General features: G+C 27.9%; 2 protein-coding genes across 5 annotated transcripts in view; one reads left to right on the plus strand and one right to left on the minus strand.

The window, feature by feature from the left end:
- The window catches only part of LOC141530684 (uncharacterized), an 86,055-nt gene that overhangs the window by 25,139 nt on the left and 35,274 nt on the right, over positions 1–25,642 (minus strand). The window contains exons 1-2 of one of the 4 annotated variants that reach the window (XM_074247946.1): positions 23,016–23,126; positions 8,761–11,654 (exon numbers count right to left, since the gene is read on the minus strand). In XM_074247946.1, the coding sequence (XP_074104047.1) occupies positions 8,761–11,529 (2,769 nt within the window). In that variant the 5' untranslated portion in view covers positions 11,530–11,654; positions 23,016–23,126. Of the gene's footprint in view, positions 1–8,760; positions 11,655–17,200; positions 17,397–23,015; positions 23,127–25,642 lie in introns of those variants that run through there. The other 3 variants (XM_074247945.1, XM_074247944.1, XM_074247947.1) reach the window with 3 other exon arrangements.
- Positions 19,969–25,642, plus strand: part of Amon (prohormone processing protease amontillado) — a 29,717-nt gene continuing 24,043 nt past the window's right edge. The window contains exon 1 of the mRNA XM_074247954.1: positions 19,969–20,100. Coding sequence (XP_074104055.1) covers positions 20,089–20,100 — 12 coding nt within the window. The 5' untranslated portion in view covers positions 19,969–20,088. The remainder of the gene's footprint in view (positions 20,101–25,642) is intronic.

The following is a 25,642-nucleotide window of genomic DNA, read 5'->3' on the forward strand; positions in this document are numbered from 1 at the left end:
CTTTATACTCCAGTACTTCTATTTAATTAAAAATTAAATTATTTTCTACAAGTCGCTTTACAACTTTAAATTATTTTATTATTTCCTTAGTTTTTATGCTCAAGGCCATAATTATGATTAGCAAAAAAAGGACCAAATTAAAGTTTTCTTAGTGTAATGATAATGATCATTGATCTAGTGATAGTCAAACAGGTTTTGCTGAATAATTCAGTAGCGTCGAGAAAATGTTCAATAAAGGCCAATGTTAAATAACAATGAACTTGTTACTTTGTCTAAAATTGTGTTAGGAATGAAAGAAAAAAAAAAATCAAAAGTTTCTGTGAAAAAATTTTTTAGTATATCCCGATTCAAAAATTTGAAATGTTCATACATGGCAATATATGGCCTGATCTTCTCATACGCATTTCTTAAAAAAAAAAAAAAATTTTATAGTTTCTCATGTCATACTTTATTGATAAATTTTTGAAAATAATTTTTATTTGCACTGATGCTAATTTAAAATAGTGAAGTCTACTTCATCAGTTATATAATTTTTATAAATGAGCGATTCAATATATGATATATGTATGTACCGAAGATTCATTTAGTAAATCCAACATCTGTATAGCATTGACGTCTGGTTCATGCCGTCATATTAGTATGTAAATGTGTCTGAACAATATAAACAGACGCGAAGATAACGGAAGTTAATGTTTTGTTGTTAATGCATTAGTAAACTTATTTACTATCACATTTATAGAGAACCATTTACGGTTTGTGGTGATGTACTGCTCGCATCAGATGCAAACTTTTAATTTTATGTCAAACCCAAAAGCCTGTATGTACATAATACAATCTTGAACCCTTCGTTTGTGTTTGTTTCATCTCGCTCACTCTTTTCATGGTAGATGACAAGTTTAATACACTCGTCTATCTAAACTCTTCCTACTGTGTTTCGAAGGCGTATGTGTGTGTTGATGGTTTCGATAGTGCTGATAAGTACTCATACTGGTAACAGAATGTTCTAGTATTGGTATGTATCACTTTACTTTAGTTATATCTATCATATTCATTACTCTATAAAGTGGCGATAAAATAAATTTGATTTGCAAATTTAATTTAATATATCACTAGCTATTCCCTTCACTGCTTCGTTAAGTATCAATTTATATTGTTGAAAAATTTATTAGTATTTTATTTTAATTTGTAGTTTTTAAGTTAGTTGTGAAATTTTAATCTAAGCTAAATAATTTACTCTAAACAAAGCTATGATAAATTATAGTTTAAAAAACTAAAAAGTAGAAAATAATTTTGATTGATTGAAAAAAATATTTATTTTATTTTGAATAAACATGGAGTGCTTAACATAAATTGTTGTAAATATTTGATTGATAAATATTGTAGAAATAAATTTATTACAAAAATATTTTATAAAGTGTCTCACACTTTTTTTTTACAACAAAATCAATTTAATGTTGAAAAATATTATCTATTTTTTTATCTACAAAAGTAGTCATTTTTCAAATCCTTGATACGAGTCCAAATTTCCAAATTAATCAGATGTCTTGAAGTTAAGGTTAAGCTAATATAACAAGAAAGAAAATTTCAAATTTGTTTATTGTACCGAATATAAAATTTTTTTTCAAAATGCATTTATATATAAGTATACTACCCAGGGAAAAATGGCCACTCTAAAATAAAAATAAAACATTTTTACAATGGCTTTAGTCACTCCGCAGTTTTGCTTTGTTTAGACTCTTTCTAATCCAAGAAAATAAATCAAACAACAAGCGCTCGGAAATCCTCGCCGAGATGTAGTAAAAAAAACGTATTTATCAGTGGTGTCTCATTTTACCTCTTATATTTTTTCTATGCAAAAATTTTCATTAAAGTTAAAATTGAAAAAAAATTTTGAATATATACATTTTGTTACGCTTTGTGAGTTTGATTGTAAAAAAAATACAGCATAGAATAAATATTTGTTACACAATTTATCCCTTTTATTCGTGTCAATATCTAGAAAAATTTTACGTTTTTTCATCACGAAAGAGTAAATTGAGCTTTACAATTTTTAGTGCATTAAAAATAACAAACTCTTTTGACATTTAACCGTTTTAATATTGATGAAAAAAAAAAAAAAAAAACTTCTCTAGATGGATCCGATAGCTAATAATTATTCATTAATTCTCAGATAGACTTAAAAATTGTGTATAATTAATTGTCAGTTTATTTATTTTTGTGTACACAAATCACCACTAAATATTCAAATTAAGTAATATTAATATTTACTTTTTTCTTCTTATTTATTGTATGGCTTAATATTTTTAATGGTATGAGTGATCTTGCGATGAATAATTTAATTAATAGCTTTATTTAACTATCTTAAAGAATATTTTAGCAAATTTATTACTTGATTTTTTAATTTAAAATATGGGAGCAGTTGACGCCGGTCTTAAGAGATTATACCTAGAGGTAGAAGATGAGGGGTAAGGGTAAAACGAGGTCTTTTAGATAAAAAGGTGGTAATTTTCTTTATTTCTACATTTTTGCAGTTACTTAGTGAAATCATAAAACTTAACTAGGGAAAAAATTTAATGTAAAGTAAAATAAGTTTCTTAAAAATATTATCTAAAGAAATTTTTATATTTTTTCTCCCAGGAAAATCTAATAAATTTATTCACTCATTCCTTTCAAGACTGATTAGATATTTTAAAATTGAAGTAAGATGAAAAAAAATTTGATACCTTAAGCTCAATTATTTTTTTTTGTAGTTGAAAAAAAATTTACAATTTAGTCAGATAAATTTATTCAAGTATTAATTTTTTAACAAATATATCAATATCGGATCTATTGATTGAGATGATTGAAATGAGAATAAATTTTTGAGGCAGCGCGGTATAAAAACTAAATGAACCCCAATCACAATTATTTTTTAATTAATAATAATGAAAATTAAGCATAATTAAATATTCATTGAAATTCTTTAAAAACTTAGAGTATACAATTGATATAAAAATATCACAAAACTTCAGAAGTTATTGGAACAAACATTTTTTTGATGCAGCAAAGAGTATTGCTAATTGATTAAATAAATTACTCGAGAACATTAAACATCTCTTACAAACTTTAGATTTGAAAATAAATTAAATAACTTGGGAATAAATTCTGGATTCGTAAGTTTATTTCATAAAAAATTATTAATTATTAATAAATTTGAATTATAAAGTTTTAAAGTTTGAAAGTTATTTTCTTACTTAAGTAAGAAATACTTAAGTATGCTTAAGCATCGAAAGTATATATAAATTTATATTAGATTGGCATTGGAATATTTCACTCTCGAACTTTTTGATCTACTTTAATATACTTTGGAAATCATTTGAGTTTTATACGTAAAAATGAAAAAAAAAAGTAAATAATAATTAAGAATAAATCAAAGCACTAGAAATAAAAGTACAGCAAAGTTAATGAATACAAAAAACTCCTTGATAAATATAAAGCCGGCTCGAGCAATCACAATAGAGTTGCTTAAATAAAAATAATAGAATGAAAATGAGGAGATAACAAAGGAATGTTAGGTATTGAAAACATTTAAAAAGGTTGATCTTTTGAAATATTAAAACACCTTTAATAAATTCAACAATTGTTTGCCGAAGCTTACTTCCAGCAGCTCACTTACGGCGTTACTTTTCTGCTTCTTTATTTTCAAGAGCTGTTTTATCAACTTCACTTGAAATATATAAAAAATGTCATAGGTGTTTCTTCTCAAATTCGTTATTCTATTTTTTATCAGACTCGATGCTTACTTGTTAGGTTGAGGTTCATTGATAAAAGATACGGCGAGTCAAACAGGTGATCGAATTTAAATATTCGTCAGTCGTTTGTATTTGCTTAGAAATAAAACAAAATTATTATTTACTTTATTCAATACAGAATTATTCAAAAAATAAATTCTTCTAAAAATCCTTTCACTTTGTACACTTTCACTGCAATAATTTTTTAATCCACCGTAATAAAAACTTGTTTTTACTTTTAAGGAAATCTCTTAAAATGACAATATTTTAAAATTGCAAATTTATATGGGTAGGAATTTTTTTTTTACTTGAGAATAAATTTAAGAAGTAGTGTGCAATAAAAAATAACAGTTAATGTATGATATAAATATTATAAATACGAGTAATGTTGTTTTAAAATAACAAAATTCGGTGAGCCAAAATTGCACATGGTCAGTACAATGACAGAAAGCGCACTAAGTGTAACAGCCCCACCCGCGTACGGAAACCCGACGCCGGGCGTAGAGAGATTCATCCCTATCGGTTGCCCTGAGCAACCAGGGTTGAAACGACGCAAGCGTCCCTCTACTTTTAAGACTGGGGCGCCGCCCGGTAATTTTTACGTCTCGCTTTTATCTCTATTCAACATTACAACAAAATATTACGTATTGATATCTGATGGCACTAAAAATCTATTGTAATCATCAGCGTCCGCTGTAGCCTTATGACTATAAAATAAAAAAATAAAATAAGGAAAAGTAAACATGAATCTCCATATCTATGCACACAAAAAAGCACCATTCAATTTTGTTTTAGCTTTTGCAGAATTCTCTCCGAACAATGTTCCGGTACAATATAATTGTAAATAGTAAATAAAATTTTTCTTTGTTTGCCGTGACATTCGACGTTGAGTTAATAGAACCTTTTTTAATTTATTTAAATTTTTTTGATGGAAGATAAATTAAATTGCAGGGATCAGCGAAACATTTATTGAGAGGTTATCGTTATCGTTATCGTTATCGCTGTCGATGTCGGGCTTTCATTGATGCCATCATTTTTACTATTGTAAAATAAGAGGATAATGCAGAGGGTCATCCAAAGTGTAAAATTATAAGAGATTACTAGTAACTGGTAGTAGTTGTACTGCACTGGGGCCGGGAGCAGTGACATACATGGATAATGTGTAACATAAAGCGCAGTGATGTGTACTAGGCAGCTTTGATTTATATATGTCTGTTATACATGCTAAAGGGTTTGCTATTTCATACGTCATGTGATTTTAGCATGTCACTAGACAAACATGATATAATGGGCAATGTAATCGTTATTGCGGAAGCAATTTCGTAACTATTACTGACTTTTAACTTTCTGGTTTCTATTTTTTTTTTATTTATTATAGATCTTCGTGAGGAAATTTTATTTCTTTTCAACTGATTTTGATTTTTAGTTTTTTGTAAGGGTTATATATAGAAAATTTTTTTTTTTTTTGTATTTTTTTAAAGATGATAATTGAACAGTGAACAGTAAAAAATTTTTAGCTATTGCATAAAAAATGATTCTTTGAATCAATACAAAAGTATTGAATATTTGACATGAAAATTATTTTTCGCCACAAAGACTGAAAAATTTTTACTGTGAATATTATTTAAATTTCATGTTTGTTAATTGATATTAATATTTAATATTGAATGTAATATTTTAATTGCAATACAAATTGAAATTGTTGGTTTAGATATATAAATAAAAAGTTCGATACTTAAATTAGCTTAGTATTAAAGTACGACAAAGTGAATGAAAGCTACTGGAGGATAACAATAATAAAACGATTGATTAACTTAGTAAAATTTCACTGATCCATTTAGAGAAGCCTAGGAGTGTAGTTGTAATAAATTACAGCTCATTGAATCAGTGAAAGTTTCATTGATTAATTTTTAGAGAGTAAAAATTTAATTTCAATCATAGACCTGAATTTTACATTCTACTTACACCTCTGCTTTTCATTGTGAGAACTGACAGAAAGTAAAGTTATAAAGAAGGCGAGATGTCGAGCTAAAAAGATTTAAAATTTTTAATACTGAGAAAATATTTATAAAAGAATTTAAGTTGAAAACATGTATGAGATTTCAAAAGATTATTGTGAAATGAGTTAAATAAAGAAATTGTTGAGATTTGACAAAAATTTAACATTGCATTTGTAAATTATTTCGAAAAAAATTCTCATTTAAATTCCTTATCTCACATTATAAAAAATCAATATAAATTAAGTTCAATGAATTTTGATTATTTCTGAGTAAAATTTACGATGCCTGTGCGTGTAAAAATTGGGCACGGCATCTCTAGAAAAGCCAATTGATTTAAATAAACGTTAGGACAACCGAAATAGCTTCTATAGAGTCAAATTGACGTTTTAGATTAATTGGTCAATTAATTTATGAGTGCGGCTGTTCCTTTTTAAATCTCAGTACGTGATAAATTTGCGACAATTGGATGTCATATTTAGATAGCCACATTCTAAAATTAGCAAAGAAACATTATAATTGATATTTGAATTTTATAAAATTTTAAATTTAACAAATTAATAAATATAAAAATATTCACAATAAAAGTGTTAATTTTATAAGACTATTTAGATTAAAAATTAAATAAAATTTTGTATTCTCCAGGGTGTACAGTTTTACGAAATTATCTACATTTTTCTTTTCTTAATAACAATATTAACATTGTTATGAAATTTTAATCTAATAGTTTTAGCAAAGTGCTGTAATTGTACTCTGTGATAATAATTAATAATTTAGGTACACTGTAGTAGTATAAAAAAAAATAGCCAGTGATGAAGAGTCACGACGATAGAGCGAGTTACAAGTTCTTAGCATTTAGATAAAAGCGTCTGCGACAATATTCCGTAGTTGTTCTTGCACTGGGTAAAACTTTTTTAATTGTCACAGTCTCCTTAAGTTTCTCAACTTATTCTTTTTTATTTTTTCTTTTATTTTAAACTTTTTTTCTCTTACTTTATATTACTTTACTTTATTCTCAACATCTATTCCATTCATTCAAAGACTTTTTCTTTTGTTGTTTTTATAACACTTTTAATCTCATGAATATCTAAAAAATATTCAGCCTGATAAATGAAAATTGAAAAGTTTAAATTCTATTAATTTTTAGTACTGCGAAGAGCAGAGAGGACTGAAAATATCGATAAATTCAAAGTCGTTTAAGTAGCGCTTGAGGGTGATAAAAATAATTAAAGGATAAAAAAGTAAAAGAATGGCCGAAGTGGCAGTCGAAAAATAAAAGGGAAAAGGGATTGGATGAAAAAGGTTGAGGTAAAGGTAAAAATAAAAAGTCTGTATGCATTATCATTCAACTTTTTGAGAGGGAGGCATTCAAGCGCATACTACGATTTATTGTGGCTTTTCTTGGGCGTTAAAGCGTACCATGTACTGCATACGTAATGCCGTCTACCCAGTTCAACTGAATCATAAATAGCTTCTACCACCTGTCTCTTTTCCTCGTTCTTCCTTATTTTAGTAATTCTTCTCTATTGCTTACATCCAAGTCCTAGAAGCCTTACTTTTCTCAGACAAGTTTTACTTTTTCATCAACTGAATTTTTAAGTTAAGACATGAAGACATGTGAACCAATAAATATACATATTATATTATTACTAGCAACCTGCAGTTACTATATAGCTACCGAGAATTATGATTTATGAATAAAAGAATTCTCTTAATGATTTTTCAAGATTTTTAATCACAATTTTAATAATTTAAGGCACAAATTTACGTCAAGACATTTCCCATGATACCAAATTTAACTATAAAAATCATTTTGAAATAAACATGTGCTCGTCGAAAAATTTTCTTTATTTTTTTAATTATTATTATTATTCATGTTACCAAACAACATGATTTCATCTGAGAATTAATAGAAGAAGCATTTTTATTCATCGTTGAATTTTTGAATATGTAAAAACGTATTAAGTATCAAGTCACTTGTATTTTTATAAGACTTGTGATTAAAATATTATAAATTTAAATATCAAAAGTATTTACAAATGATTCAACCGAAAAATGAATTCATAAAATGTTAGAGACATTATTTATTTGTGTCTTTTTTAAATCAAGAAATAACAAGTATACAACGTGGTTAAGTTTGATTTAAAGCTTATACTTTTGTGTAGTTTCCCAACAGAAAATGTAAAAAATAAGTTTTTAATATTTTTTTTTGTAAGGGAGGTGTCACGCTTAGTCATGCGATGACAAAATAACCGAAAGATAAAGTAACCGGGTGACAAAATAACTACGATAAAATTACTGCAACAGAATAATCAGGAAATAATGTATTTTTAAAGTGCATGATAAAATAAAGCGACAGTGATAAGTCGTTTGAAAAAATAGTAGAAACAAATTTAAGTAATAATTTAAAACTTTCAAGAATTTGTTAATTGTATGAACAACTGAAAGATTTTTTTTTATTATTTCAATATTTGGTTTAAAAAAATAAACAATAAATATATAAAGTTTCGTAAAAATTAATCCCAGAAAAAGATGCTTTAGATCTAAGACCACAATCTCCCATTCTGAGACCTTCGTCGTTCTAAATTATTTAAATGTATGTAGACCTGTGTAAATCTACATAGATCAAAGCCAAAAAAGGGTTCATCGTAACACAAAGTATTCCAAGTCAGATTTTGAAATCCACTAAAAAAAATTTGGCTTGAAGATAAATCCGAAACAAATCCACAACGAATTTTTTCTAACTCTTAATTTTGAATTCAAACTTGTTCTTATGATTAATTTATCGAATTCTTATCACGCTTACTTTTTTTCGCTTCATCTTCATCTTAAATCGATAAAGAAGCTGAAGGAATAGTAATTTCATTAAAAATAAATTTCTAATTAAAAGTTACAAAATGAATCAGTCAAGTTTAGTAGTATCTTCAATCAGTGTCTAATTTTGTCCTACTTCTAGAGAATTATTATAGGTTTAATTAAATTTAGTAACTCACCAATTTAACTGCATGATAATCCTTTTTTCTGAGCATATCCATTAGTCTTTGTCTCTCCTTCATTTCTTTGGTATTATAAACTTTGCATTCATTAAACCGATTAGCCTCACGAATATGTAAGTTTTTGTAATCATCACTGAGAACACTGTTAAAATTGAATCGCTTAACTTGGTTAGTTTCCTCGTTAAACAAGGGCTCAAACGAATCATTATTTCCCTTTGAATTATCAACAGAACTTTTTAATAAACTTAAATTATTGTAAACATCACGATTCATTGTCGGAGTACATGAACTATCGTTATTAATCATAGTTTTGTGTTTAACTTTAAACAATTCACCGTGGATAGAGTCACTATTAGCTTTTGAATAAATTGGTTCAACTTTTGAAGACTTTTTAGCATTAAGTAAATGGCTTTGAAAACAATCGTCATTCTTATGCTGAATTATTGAGTTTTCAGCAAAGTCTGCCACCAAAGTTCCCCGACTTTCCAGATCTTTGGTATGGATTGCTCCCCGATCTCTATCTAACTTGAGCGTACTTCTGTCCTCATAAGACTCTTGTAGAATTTCATCCGTTACTTTATTTGTACTACTGCTTCGAGATCTCGAGGTTAAGTTTTTTTCAACTATTTCTATTTTATCCGCCGATGATTTTTCTTCATCAATCACCTCCTTTAATCTGTCTTTATTATACTTATTAAACGTGCTTAAAACTTTATCATTTTCGTTATCAATAGAATGTTCCCTGCAAGTGTTGGCTTTGCAGTAATAATTGTCACGTTTCTTGAAACTTTTAGCTTCCACATTTGTTAATTCCAAGGGATTTGAATTTTGATAAGCTTCTTTAGTAAAATTCGCAAAACCTCGATCAGACTCCTCTTGATAGTCTTCTTTGTACACAGACTTTTTCGCCGCAGGTGTGAGAATACTTAAAAGACCGTCAGAGTGAACTGTTTTACATTGTAACGAGGAGTTGTTATTTATTATTTGATCATTATCGTGATCAGTATTCCTTGTGACGAGCCTAATATCGTATACTCTACCAATAGTGATATCAAAATCATCATTAGCATTGCAATCGCCGAGTTGCTTGGTTAATAATTTCCCAAGCGGCTTAAAACTCGAGCAACCAGATTGATTATTGAATAAAGTATGCTTGAAAGTTTCCTCTCGATTATTCCGATCGGTAAAATCTCGCCGTGGGGGTGGTGGAGGTTTTTTAACCTTATTTAACTCTTTGTTAACAGTTTGATGATTAATAGGCTCCTTCTCTTTTGCCTTCTCAGCTGTTGTATCATTGACGGATTCACTATTAGGTACATGTTGATTCACTGGCGCTGTAATTAACTGTCGTCGGCTTTCTCTGGCCTTATTTAGTGATGGTGGATCGTCTGCACACCTAATTGGTCTCCGGCTAGCTGAAGGTACTCGTCGAATACCGTTGCTCACTAATTTTGATTTTGAATAAATCTCTTTGTCTTCCTCAAAATAACCTTTTTTTTCACAAGTAACCTTTATGTCCTGATGATACGTAGACATTCGTTGTTGCTTCAGCTGTGGATGTGAATAAAAATAATCCCCAGAGGATTGCGAAACACCGTCCCTTTGGTTTATTTTGTAGACTTTAAGATTATCAGTATCTTGATGATGAAGTCGGTGGTTTCTCAAGCCATTTCTTACTGCAGAATAATCTCTGTATGTCTCCTTTTGTGAATTTATCCGGTCATTACTTAGTATGGCCTTGTATTCACGTCTTGGCAATTGCTGTTCAGAATTTAAATTTTCAAAGCTCACTGTGTCATTGAGACGAGATTCCATTTTGTCATTAAGTAACCGAGATTCATTATTGCAGTAACGTCGTTTTTGTTCAATATTGCTGTTGGATCTCGTTAAATATATTTCACGTTTATTGCTACTGTTAATCAATTTATTACTACTACCACCGCTGCAACTGGCGTTAGATTTATTTAACTGCAAATTTTGACTATGATTTAACCATTCATCAACACGTTTTTGTACTTCACCTTTTTGCAAATACATTACTTGACGCCCGGGTATTTTTTTATTCTCATATATATTTGTGTTTGATTGTGCGATTAACGAATTAAGATCACCGTCACCAGTAAACGGTGACACTTTGTGAGCATCTGAAGAAATATGATGTTGATGTTGTTGTTGGTGTTCCTTTACTGGATCGCGTGGTCTCTGTCTTACCTGTGTTTGCTGGTTGACCCTGAGCACTTGTTTCTTGTCAAGCCTTTCACTTGAACAGCAAGTGGGACGATGTCGCATTTTACCGGCTGTTATAAAGATTTTATCCAGCTGCTGATGCTTCTGCTGCAATAGATGCTCCTGATGTGGATCGAGATGCTGATTGATGCCAGTACCAATATCAATATCTGTTTCCAGTTTAGAGTTACGGGCATTCAAGCTGCTCGAATCAGATGATTTTTCACAATCAAGATCTTCATATCCATCCAGAATATTGTTTATTGATTGCGTGTCTATTGTACTTATATTGGAATTACAGGTTTTTTGTATGTTTTCGTCGCTGCTCGAGTACAGTTTGTATTGATCTTTATCAGCATTCGCATTGTCATTCTGTGTTACTCGTGGATTACTTGTAACAGACGACTTTGATTTCTGATGCCAGTTTGAGTTCTGATGCTGATGCTTATAATTATGGTTATGATTATTGCTGTAGGTATACAAACAAGTATCATTATGATCGAGGGGACTATCGTCCTTCGGATTTTCTTTTCCGTCCATTGACGTACGACTTAATAATAACCCAACCGTTCACTGTTTCATATTTTTTATGTTTACATTTTTATAAATATTTAAATATCGCTCCAGCTGTACCTTGGCCCAGTTTATCTACATTTGGAATCAATCTGAAACAGAAATAAAAACAATTTTTATATCTGGAGAATTTAATTGTCTAAATTGGACACCTCAATCATCAGATGGGTTGTCGTGAGAAATTTTTCTTAATCGCATATTTATGTCAAGTCTCGATCAATCATGCTATAGTTTTCTTTCAAGCTGAAATAAGAGGCTTAGATTGTCTTCGGAATTTTGTTATGTAAAAATTTTCTGAGAATATTAGTAAATTATTTTTTTAGCCATCGATTATTTTAGTATAGATAGTATAATATCTGCAAATATTGATATTACTTGAAATTACTTAAAGAACAACGACATATGTTTAAAATATACTTTGTACAGAGCTTCAAAAATATATGCCGGCATGATAGATCTAAAATATTAAAATTTGATATCACCAATAATGTTTCCTTTTTCCGGTTTACGTGACTTCCGAATAATGTATAATATGGTTGAATAGAGATAGATAGATAGATACTTGATGAGAATTTACGAATGTTTATAATCAGAGGATCGATCAACTCGTGAGATGAATTTAAACAAGTTAAACGAACCGCTTCAAATACACTATCAATTTAGGAGTCTTGAGATGTTTTTAATATATGTTGATTTAAAAGAGAAAATAATCTTGTATTATAGATTTATATAATGAACCGCTAAGTATACTTTTATTTTAATGATTTCAAATTTTAATGTTAATCCGATTTATCTTAACTCTGTTATTTATTAAACAGATTTTGATTTATTTCTTAATTCATCTTTTAAATTTTTATCTAGCCTATATATATATATATATATATATATATATATATATATCCTTATTCTCAATAATTCAGTTCATATTCAACATTGAAATACTTATTTATTTTTTTTTTTTTATAGACTTAGCCGATGTAACTTTTAATTTTTAACTTGCTGTACAGTTGGTAAATTTTAAGGTTTTTTGAGCTTGAAAATAACGAGAAATTTAAAAAATAGTTTGAAGGGTTGTCCACTTTCTGATTTTTATCTATTTAATTTCCGCTTGATATGTTAATACTCATCAATTTTAATTAATTTGGTTATTAATTAAAAATATCAATCATAATGTAATTATAAACTTTTTAATTGAATAAATTTCGTCTGCAAATATAAAAATATGTACAAGAGTAAATTGTAACGTATGTTGCAGTATTGATTCAGTGAATGTTTGACGTATGGAGAGAAAATATAAATTGAAATTGATGAAATTATTCCACATGTCGGTGGTATTTTAATATATTCTTTAGAGACTTTATAGTACCAACTACTAATCGCAGAATCATAATTAGTACTAAATGAGATGTGTAGTTTATGAGTCAATTATTGGAATTAATGCAAATGTTTACTTGATTTTAATACACTATGTTTATATCCGAAAACAATTAATAAAGATCTATTGATATTATCTAGATGAATTTAATCTTTTTAATAGTATAATAATAATAATAATGATAATGAGAGAGCAAAGTACCATCTGTTTCAAATTTACTAAACTTCGCGGCATTGCATGAAAAGATAAATTCAAAGATATAAATAATATTTTCACGTTTAAATTCAACACAATGTTATGAAATGGCATAAAAAATTCAATTGGTAACAAAATTTTATCGTTTGATTGCAAAAAATTAACTACAGATTCATGTCACTTCCAATTTTATACAAAAATTTGCATTAAAACAACACAAAAATTTATATTCTCTTACTGCATATTTTATTGAATTTTTATTGCACATTACAGATCAATAAATTGTCATTTGTTTGAATAATCAGTACTTTAATTTATAATTAAAACAAATAAATAATTAATTATTTGTGTTAGTAAATAAAAAATTTAATGGTAGCAATTTTTTAACGAAACTAGACGCGTTAACGATTGCTAATAATTTATGTACAGTAAGAGAGATCATATAATAATTTGCATGGAATTAAATTAAAGTTTAACGGACATCCTTAGGAGCTACCAGTTACACTAGAATTAAATAAGGTGTTGAAATTCTTGGCGAGAAGTAAAAAAATTTTAATTAATCGTAATGTTTTAAGATATCATGTAAGTAATTTCACTCTTAGTTATTTAATTATCCTCATCATCTTCACTTATCACAATTCATCAGTTTAATTAAACGAATTTTTTAGTCTCTTATATAATAGTGTCTTCAAAAGATATGGTGTCATCTCTTGAGTGACGCCTACGCCGAGTAGAAGTTATTATTAGTATATGTATACATTTTGTAGAAACTGTCTTTCGTCAATGATCAATGAATCTTCAATATCATCATCACATCCCATTGCACTACCAGTTATCCTTTTATATACACGCCTACTGCTACTTAATTTTTATTAACACTTGATTATTGATGTTTCATGTGAAAAAAAAAAAAATAACACAATATTTTATTAATTACAAAAATTAACTGCTCGAAAAATTTTTAATAATGAATTAATTATTTTATTCAATTATCGTTCGTTAATAATTGTTAATATTTCATTTAATTAACAATTTTTCGTTGACAGACCTTTTGTTTACTTATTTTTCATGTCAGTAGTCAATTAATCTCGCTAATTAACTTTAGTTATTCACGGAATTCAGTGAGAAGTAAAAAAAATAAAAAATAATCCCCTTGCTATGGGGTTTTGTCACGATGCAATAAATCAGTACACAAATGAGTAACAGGGAAAAATGAGTCATTTAAAGTTTTTATTGACCAAAATTTCAAACGACGACATTGATCTGTACTATGACTGTAAGAAGAAACTGAAATAATATTTTTACGCAATTATTCCGTTTTATCAATTTCAGAAATTGTATGAAGTTAATAATAATGCTATAATTATTTTGAAATTTAAATTATTATTGGTTTCTTGAAAAAAAGTGCATTTGTAAATGTTACATTTAATTTTTTATAATGAAAGAAAAAAAAAACAGATTGACAGCGCGATTAAATTATTCAATTGAAATAAAACGAATTCTCCAAATAAATTGACATTGATTTTTTTTTTTCAATTTATAAAATTAATTATATTTTTATTCTGTTTAAAAAATCATTGAATTCGAAATATGTGCAATTTAATAACAAACATGCATACATGATGATTTAATAAAATTTTATGTATAGAGAAAAATATTATTTTTTTTATAATTCTCTGTACTTTTATTTAAATTAACGTATTAATAATACAATTGTATGTATAAAAAAGCTAAAATACAGTTTCCACAAAATTTATAATTGATATTACTATTTTGAATATTAAATAGAACCGAGTAATTAAATAAATTAAATGCATCACATTGAACGTTTATTTTAATTACCAATCAATATAAGTAAACAGAGCAATCGGTGGTCTACTTCGATAATTATTAAACCAAAATTTAATTATCATACTTTCCGCATCATTATCCCATGTTTATAGCAAATAGAATTATAAATGAGACTATCGTGTGTATATTCCCGTGCGTATTGAATATCTGTACAGTAAAACGATGCAAAAATAGGATTAAAAAATTTCAAAGTGTTGTAATTCGAGTTGATAGATGAGATGCGTGGATGATTGGAAATTTATTCTGTGGGCGCTGTTAATGTAATAGTGTGATTCTATACATAGAGCATGTTTCATGTTTCATTACATTGCCGGAGAATTAATAAGTGAAAAAATTTTACTATTTCAATTTAAATTTATTTTCATTTTTTTTTTTTAACTGTCTCTGATTTATTCATATTCCATTCATCCACCCTAGTGATAAATGCATTATTATTGTCATTATTTATGATTTAAAATTTATATTGTAATATAAATCAACAAATTATTTCGCAACCGCTCCAATATTTTTTTTTTTTCGTTTCATTAAAATGAATGGCAATCACAATCACTGGATGAAATGTTATTTATTTATTGGCAAAACAAAGTCTACGATAGTCCAAAAAATATTGCAAGATAGAAAAAAGGGACGCTGGGTATATTCGCTCTCACTTCCGAGAACGGATCTTTAAGGAATGCGAGAGTACCAGGGCCGTGACAAGACATCTAAAAGGGCCGGCTGTTTATTGAATCACTCCGAATAGAAATTTAGTTATACGGTTAGCTATATAATACCATTTCTCTTACTCTACTTTCATCTTGATTCTAGAGCATTTCAAACCCAACCAAAAACCGAACAAAACCGCTCTATTGTATTTTAATTTAAAATAAATTCCATTGTATCCTTTTGCAAATGTTACCTGGGATTAAAACAAAACGTTAATTGTTTATTTATTGTCCCGCAGTGTAGATTATTATACAGTGTACCTGTACACCGGTCTCGAAAATAATTTAAAGACAGCGCAGATACAATACAAGTGAAAGGCGCAATTAGACTAATAATAAATGTGGAGAACGAATTGTTCGAACGAATCTCCTTTCATTTATCCTGAATATGCAATAATCTGCATAGAAATAATCAGCTCCAGCTTCTATTTCATCGAGCACTTTACTTCTCAGATATAATAGTATAGAGCTCCACTCTCCTCGCTGCATGGGGTTTTACTTGATAAGTCTTTAGTCTCTGGACCCACCGCACGTCACATATGTTTCTCACCCCTCATCCTCACTATACCCATTCTAATGCTTCTTTTCAGTTGTCATAATCCGGGAAAATTATACGGAAATTCAAACAGCCGGATAGCATCCACTCCATATTATCCATTGACCATTATCTTATATCATCTGTTTATTTATACTCAAATAATTTTATTCAATCATTATTTTTACAGCTTTATTTTCGTAATTCACTCTCAAAAAAATCTTTGCAGTTAAAACAAGTTTATTAGGTTTTATTTATTATATATTATATTATAACAGATATTAAATGTACACACATGGAAATAAAATGCTATCGAAATGAGTTTGTGGTGTAGTGGATGTGTAATGTATACACAGAATATATCAGACACATGCAATGCAATGGTTGTAGCTATTTGTGTAAAAGGTTATTTATTACTCTATCGTCAGTATAATCGGGTTGTACTGGCTCCGTTTGTGTGGGTGTTTGAATTGTCAAGAGTTAATGTTTGTGAAGATGTTTCGGACGTTGTGAAAATACGCACAACACGTCTGCTACTAAATTACTATCTCATTCCAATGTTTATTTAAATAATATATATTTTTGAATATTTGAAAAATAAAATCATGCTCCGAAAAAAATTTTACAATTTACAAAATGTTTTTTTTTAACGATAAATTAAGTTTATTTATTATCGTAAATTCTCAACACGCAACTCTATATTCTGCATAAAATAATAATAATAATATCTTAATGAAAAAACTCTAAATAATAAAAAATAAACGATATTTTTTAATATGTAGTTATCGTGAAATAAACTAGTAGTATGTAACTGTTATTAATGAAACCATCAGTCAGGGTCGGCTATCGTTTCACTAGCAAGAGATCATTGGCATTAAATAAAATGTAATTATTTATTAAAGTTATGTGTATGAAAATATAATCACTTCTTTATATAAAAAAATGAAACTAACATAAGTTATTTAAAATTAAACTTACTCACATTTTTAAATTCATAAAAATAAAAAGTTTATGTTCACAGTAAAAAATACTTAAAGTTTAATAAAAAATTTTTTGAATTCACAAATGGAACGATTTTTACAATATATTATTCAGTATCATTATTATAAAGTTATATGAATAAGAGTCGTTAAAAAACATTCACTGATGCGGATCATACGGAGCGCACGGAGAAACTGAACATAAAGGCATGGCTTTAGTATACTCAGGCCCCGATTGTATATAACTCCCACGTGGTTAGGCCCGCGTGTATACTTAATGTTTAAATGTGGGTCCCTGACCTACCGATCTCTATAGATGGACTTGCTTATATTCGTATGTGTATTTACTTGCTCACCAATTTTTTTTACTACTTTTATTTATATTGCAGCTTAGAATATCACTATTGTTATTGTCTGCACGTTTATATTCTATTCAATGCTGCTTGTAATAACATTGATTGAAAATGTACTTGAGCTAATATAACTATGTATACATTTATGTATTCTAACGAGTATAAAAATCTTTTATTCTATTATAATTGATTCGTTTTCAACTGGTTATTTTTCCGACGCATTTTTAGATTATGAAAATAAAAAAAGGCTGACGTTTTTTAAAAATGATTTTTGTTTTTTAAATAAAAAAAAAATGGGTTTCAAAATTTTTTTCCATTTTTAACAAATTTTAAAATATTTTTCATATAAAATTTGAAAATGATAATTATAAGTTGCATTAAAAAATAAATTGCTGTATTCGATTGCGCAAGCAATGAAAAATAAAATAATACATATTTACGAACTCGTTAAGGTATTGGATCGCGTTTAAGCATTGTTGTTATTTACCTTATAAGGTAAATTGCACAATTTACTGTTAAATTGAAAAATAACAAAGCGGTACAATTTTTGTTATTGTGTAAAATTTTGATTTAATTTGTGTTGCAAATTATCCTGTATTACATTGATAGTACGAACTGATAGCAAAGCATCCAGCATAAATTTCTGTGCGTAAAATGTTAATTTTATTTCTATTATTTTTAATTTATGTAGAAAATAATATTCTTAAATTTAATTATAGTTGTCTAGTTTTATTTCAAAATTCGTAACATAAATTTTTAAGAAGAAATATTGTCTGATAAAAAACACGTTATCGAAAGTAATTTCATTAAAAATAATACTAAGCTTTTAATAATTTGGCTCTAACTGGGTTTCGAAATTGGGTAGCCACTCTCTTTTGCGCAGTTGCCAATTCATAATTGATATTTACCGAGAGCGATAAATTTCTACCAATATGATAATGATAATGATAATTGTTAATAACTTAATTGGCAAATTTCAGTTTTAGATCCCGAGATATATTATAGATTATAAAAACTAAGGATATCTGTTAGAAAATTTTCTAACAGTTAATGAATTATAATAATATGGTGTTATCATCTTGAAAGCAGCAGGTTACGCATCACTGGAAGAGATATTGAGTTTTTATACTTAACTTAGTTAGTATAATATAACGGTAACCGCAGTATGACATTACAAACCGGAAAAGATCTAGGATCGTATCAAAATTAAGGTTATCGTTAGCCAACTATGAGATAAAATATATAACCCCGATGATTTGAGGGAAACAGACTAGATAGCACAACGCGTTTTTCTGTTTTTATCCGGACACATTATTAATGTGTTTCAATTTCTCATTGTAAACACGCTGAATTACAACAATACTTTTGTTTTTTCTCTTAATACATTACTCCCATTCAGTGCTGTTCGTTTTTTATTCGTTCAGTAATTCATTTAATATCGGATAATTATAAAACTTTCTTATATTTTAAATTTCTCATACTTATTACTTGTAAATTGCAACAAAGTGGAAATCGAGAAAATTAAACTTTTAGTTTTTAAAAGTGATAGTTTTTTTTTTTTTTTTTTTTATTATTTTTATTCTACTGCTAATAAATAAATGCATCGCTAACTGCTGTTTGTTAAAATTAACACAAGGCCTAACATATTTTTCTAGATCTAAAATTAAATTTATGTTTATTTTTATTTTTTGTTACATCTGGTATTATGAGTAATTTTTTTTTTTTAATTATTACATCCATTATCTATTTACGTTTACGCCTTACGTAACAAAATCTGAGTCACTGTCATTTGCGCAAGTTTTTATATTATCTTCAAATGACAGTTTTCGCATCTTAAGTTTTTAAAAATAATTACCCGTGTAATTCAGCTAATAAAAAAATTAATTAGAACAGTTATTTATGATAAAAAAATATTTTTTTAAATCGTAGCTTACTACATTAAAAAATAAATAATAATAATAGTAATAAATTTTAAAAAATTGATCAGAAGAGTGGCAATGATTCATTTCAATAAAAAATATTTCTGTAAATAAAAATAAAACGCAATTTTTTAGTGCTAAAAATAATAAAAAAGCGATTGTAAATAAACGGGTCGAATGCCATAAATTAGCCTGGCTCTATTCAGCGAATTTATGTAAAAAATTTAACTATCATCGGATTTTTTGTCCACGCCCAAAAGTTTTAATAGATTATTTATTTTTTGAATTTACGAGTCGGTTTATTTTTGGGCGGTGTATTGAATGAAAATAGTTGTCATGTGCTCGAGATTATTGCATGCTATATAACGAATCCTACAGCTAATATAATGAAGCGTATGCAACTGTGAATGTAAAAACGCAGTTTTTAGTCGCATAGTCTCTATTATGTATATCCGCGATACGACTTTACTGCTGCGGCACCAGTTTAGTGGACTGTTTAGTATTTAGAGTTGTTATATGTGTGTGTATGCCACACACATTCTTAGTATACACTGTAGTGTGTATGGTGTCCATATTCACACGTGCATGCTGAACAAGAGTATATACAAACATGGATGTTGTTTATTGTAAGTCTCATACGTGCATTTATTGTGTGCATTCTCTTTTGTTCCGCATTAAGCTATTGTGGATGGTAGATGCTAAAGAATGCTCAGAGTCATACGATACCAGATGTTTATTCAATTGTCCAACTCTTCACTTTTAATTCCTGCTTTTATTTCTGCTTTTTTTTTTTATCGTCAAAATAATAACAACATTTATAATGCACGTAATTAAGCTTAATTGAAATTTAATGTACCTTTTAATTAAAAAGCGTGTTTAAATAACGTTAATATCTGATAATGTTCCTTGAAATTTTAATTATACTAACACGGGAAATCCAAATATATTTTATTAATATTATTGGTAATTGTTAATCAATTAATTTAATTTATTATCTTGAAAGCATTTAGATTAATAATAGTTAATTATATTCACTGCGTTAAGAAGCATTATTTAATTAATATATTTTCAATTAATATTATTCAATTATATAATCACTCTTTTTGAAAATATTAGAATTAATACTGAAAAAATTCAATGAAAAATCGGACTCAAAGTTAAGTATATTAGTAGAATTTTAATCAGTGTTCTGAATGTTTCAATTGATAAAATGAAGAATGAGCTTTGGGTGCTTACTTTTAAAATCTCCAAAAATTGTTTTTCTAATACAACAAAATAATATAGAAACTAATATTATATATGTATAAATAATTTTAATACACAAGCGTGAAGTTTACGAAGCGTCAACCGAGTGTACCAATTCACACTGGTGTATTATAATTATTCGTACATACTAACTCAAATAGTTTTAGTAACACATGTTCAAAGAATCACCCCGTAATGTTTCTACAGAAAACAGCTCCAATTCCGCGGGTGTTCTATTCAGAAATTGAATTTTGCGTATTCACTTAGTGGTATGAATTTTATCAATAATAATGATCGTGATTATTATTATTATATTTGTGAAAATGTTATCTTATTTCGCTGTAGCTAGGATTAAATTTAAATCCAAAAATCTTGTACAAAATTCTGCGTCGACACAAACTTGATATTTTCATGATGTAGCATACGAATGTACAAGATATAATTGTGACTTATATATCTAATACGTACGAACGTTTCCATTAGTAAATGTCGTAATTTTCATCTAGTGCTATAGAATCCTAAAATAAATTTAGGAAGAAAATTTTTTTTAATTTTTCAATCTTTGGACTCATAGATCGATTTTTAAAATTTTTTTTTTCAAAGCAATTTTTGCACAATGAAATTTATTAAACAAATACTCAGAATATCTCTGCATAAAGTAAATATGAAGTATGTGTTGTTTTACTATTAAAACTATTGCTTGAGCGGATCACATGGAGCTAAGGTTTACTAATGAGAACTACAATTAAACAAAACCAACTTATAAAGTAATTGAACTAATTAAAAAATTTTCAATTATTTACAGAAAGTAGTAACAAGAATGAAATTTTTTATTAAATTTCAGTACTGCAAATTATGTAATCGTTTAATGGCGATGAGTAAACTCTGAAAATTCAGAGTAATTCATGATTTCACTGCTTATGAAAATTACGTCAAAGAACGACGAGTGATAATGATTGTCATAATAAACTTGTGATGATATATTTGCATCCCTATCATGCCGTAAGTATAAGTATATAAAATGAGTTTCACCCTAATTATGCAGCATTATTATTTATCTACCGCAAAAAGCACTCTTATTAGCAGAGTCTAATATCACGAGTGTTTTTTCTACAGCGAAGATGTAATAAGGCGGTAAAATTATTTGGTGGTGTAGTTACTTGATTGTGTGTAATTAGGGTAGACTTGTAATTGGGTAGGGCTATTTATTGCTAGGAATGTTATGGTACAGTTCGCTCGGGTAGAGTTGTTATTTGGTGGATATCGGGCCGTTTACGCCAGAGATATTAATGACCCTTTGACCATTATTTTACAGTACGGTAAATTTTCGATTATTCACTATGATCATGATGATTGACAATAATTATCGACGATAACTATCACCCGCAGGATGATAATCATTATTAAAATTGATAATTTAAACACTCACATTTATTAAAATGGTCATTTTAAGTGTTATAAACTGAAATCGAAAGTTTAAATTTAAAAAATGAAACTACCAGTTTAATAAATGAAACCCTTTAAAATTATACGCTATCACTGGTCTAAAAAGTCACAGCTCGGAAATCATAGGTCTGGAGGCCAAAAGACCCTCTTGCAGCCATTCATTCATTTTAATGCATCGGAGTTGGAAAATTAAATTCTTTAGTCATTCCTAACTAGAATATTAATAAGTTTAAAGTAACTTTCTTTTATTTTTTACTATTATAATGCTTCAAAAGACTTTAAATTCCATTTTTTTTTATACTAATGTTCATCTCACTCGACACGATTAATTATCATTAAAAACAATTCAAATAAAATAGTTTTTAATAGAATTAAATCCTTTGAATATAACTTTTTATGAGAGTTAATAAATCGTCTTAAATCGCTCATTTCCGGAAATGCCATTGTCTATATAATAATAAGTTTGTTCCTTTAGTTTTTATGTTCACTCTACTTTGTTTTTCTAGTTATTATCTATTTGAGTAAATTGATACAATTTTTAGAGTAAAAAACCAATTGCCCTCAAATCACATCCAGTATAATAGTGCATTCAATAACAAATTTTATTAAATTTATATATCCAATTATAATTAATTTAGGCGGCTTTTTTATCTAATGATGATTAAACCATTACTTTCAACTGATGGCACTGTCGACTGTTATTTAAATTATTCTTCTTAATATGATTTCTATAAAATATTTATGATTGATTTATTAAAATATTTGAGAAATAAATTTTTGGAAATTTGTATTAACATTGGCAACTAAAATTTTTTCTATTGGTTCTATGATAAATAAAGTAGTAACTCACCTTATCATTACTCGGTAACGTAGATCAGCTGATTTTAGGAATCTGCCCGACTAATTGTAATCAAAATAATTATTTGCATTGAAAAAATGTAAAATCAAATGATAAATTTGTTTGTTATAAAAATTTTCTCTTTGATCGCTTATTAGTAAAATCTAAATCTTTAAACAAAATGAGACATAGTTATCTAACTTTTGATAGTTTCCTTTCGACACTTGAAGTCTCCCGAGATTCAATTAATTGATTCTTGAGATTTTGTGCTTCTTCTAATTCATGAGTTGAAGAGATATGATTAAGTTCTCCGTAATTATTTTTGGGTGTTGTTTTTGTAGAAGTATTTCCGTCAATGAGTCGTGTCTGAATAAATCAAAGAAGATTTTAATTGATCCATTAATTAAATTTACATCGACGGTACTCTAACACAAGCTCATATGTATCCGAAATTCCATATTTTTTTAGAGACCAATTATATTTTATTTGGATAGTTTAGCTTTTTAAAAAGAAAAAAAAAATTTGGTCTAAAATTAGTTAAATAATTTTGGAATATAAAAAAAATTGTTCAAAATTTCTCAAAAATTACGACAATGCATTAAAGTACTGTCGATACGAAGAAATTAGTATAAAATTTAAAGAAACGCATAAAAATTACGTGAGATTCATCAGAGCAGTCCTGCATCTTCATCATCGAACCATTACACAAATTGCAACATACGGCAATGGGAAAGGTTAAAAAAAATGTCAAGTTCAGGAAAAATTCCAGTTTTCTACCAACGAAAATTTTAACCCAATGTAATAAAAAACAATATGAATGACTCATAGTCGATAGTTATAGTTAATAGTTAGCACAGTTAATTTGTGTGAAAAAATTTATTACCTACTACAGATGCGAATAGTTTGCGGTCGATCCGATTTGTGATATATATCTATACCTCTACCGGAATCCCGAGATGAAATATCCTCTTCTGCACAACTGTCGTTCACCAGAACATTCAAACCCCATTGACTAACTCCGGGTATGCAGAATCCAATAATCCACTTTGAGATGCCTGTAAATTATTGTCTGTTGTCGAATATTATCCTTTGATATATTATTGTAAGTTATGGTTATAACTTATGGGATATGAGATATAAAGTTACCCAACAGGAGTAAAAGCGCAATAGCCAGGGAAGTGTAGACCAAAATAGCTTCCGAAAGATTCATCAGTTATTGAAGATAAAACTTTTATTGTAGCTTTCAGATGCCGATTTCAGCCGATAGACAGAGTGTTATCATTTGATGTAATCTTATGATTATAAAGTATTAAAAAATTCAGAATTCACTATTAAATATTGCGGTGGAAGATATTAACATAATTATGATGAATAATTTCTAGCTAAAAAACTGCTAGACATGTTTGAGGTTACTCTACTTTATGCAAAACAATTGATTGTATAAAAAGTTATTTTCATACGATGTAAATCAACTGAAAGAGCAAAAGTTTATTCAAATATAATATTTTAATATTCTTTATAATATCATTTCAGTTTGTTTTTCTGGGAGTGATATATTCGTCGAAAAGTTGGTTAGGCAAAAGTTTTTAAAAGGTTTTTAATTTATTAAAGCGAATAGAAGTCATTTTTGACGCTGCATAAATTTTTCAAGGATGTTTTTTTGTTTTTTTAGTATTTTTTTATGGAAAAATTTCTATGGCAATTGTAGGGTGGTGAATAATGTAGATACTGTCAAGCACCGACAATAAATCTGTTGCCATTTAAATCCTGGGTTTGAAATGTCGCTAGTTGTAAGAGCCCTCGAGATAATAGAAAGGTTAAATGATTATTTGGTATAATGCTAATGATAAAACAAATATAGAATATTATTGTACATAATTTGACTTATTTATCAATTTTTTTAACCTAGAAAATTAAAATGAAATTACTGGTTCCACTAACGTTTGAAAATAAATGCAAATTCTGTTGGACCTACTTTTTGGGTCTATTACATGTTATAAAATAATTATTTAGTCCCTAATTCCCTAACATTTGATTTAGTTGACAAAATCTAATCTTTAAAGTTGACAATGCTAAGGAATTTGACGCTAGGATTCGACTATTTTTTTCATATAGAATAATTAAATTACTTTTTTGTAAATAACACAAGACGAGGTGTATTTGTGTATGTATACACGAGTATGTCTGTGTACTATATGATGGAACTCTTGACAAGTTGGTTTTATTATAGAGTAACACAATGGGAATACCAATACAATAACCCGAATTGGATCTATAGTGTACAATGTGGCTTCATTGAACTCTTTGCCATTTATATCTACGTTCTATAAAATCTCTCTTACATTAATATTATTTAAGCCATATATAGTTAGATATGAAATAATATCACTGAGATTGTTGTTTTACTGTAATGGTCTTCGGTATGATATTGAATTTTATATATATTAAAGCTAGTCAAGTATTTACGTTTTCAAGATGTAATCATTTTGTTGGATTGAGCAACTCGCAAAATAATAAACCGTTTTTATGTTATAAAATGAATAGACTCTTGTGATAAATACAGAGACAAGGGATTAATTTCTTATGTAAAGAGTAATAGAAGTTACTTTATATTTGATCATCCTTAAGTTTCTTCTGAT

Source organism: Cotesia typhae, unplaced genomic scaffold, assembly GCF_013202065.1.
Source record: "Cotesia typhae breed Kobodo isofemale line unplaced genomic scaffold, CoteBio_Ctyphae contig_5, whole genome shotgun sequence".
In the NCBI taxonomy this organism is placed as follows: Eukaryota; Metazoa; Arthropoda; class Insecta; order Hymenoptera; family Braconidae; genus Cotesia; species Cotesia typhae.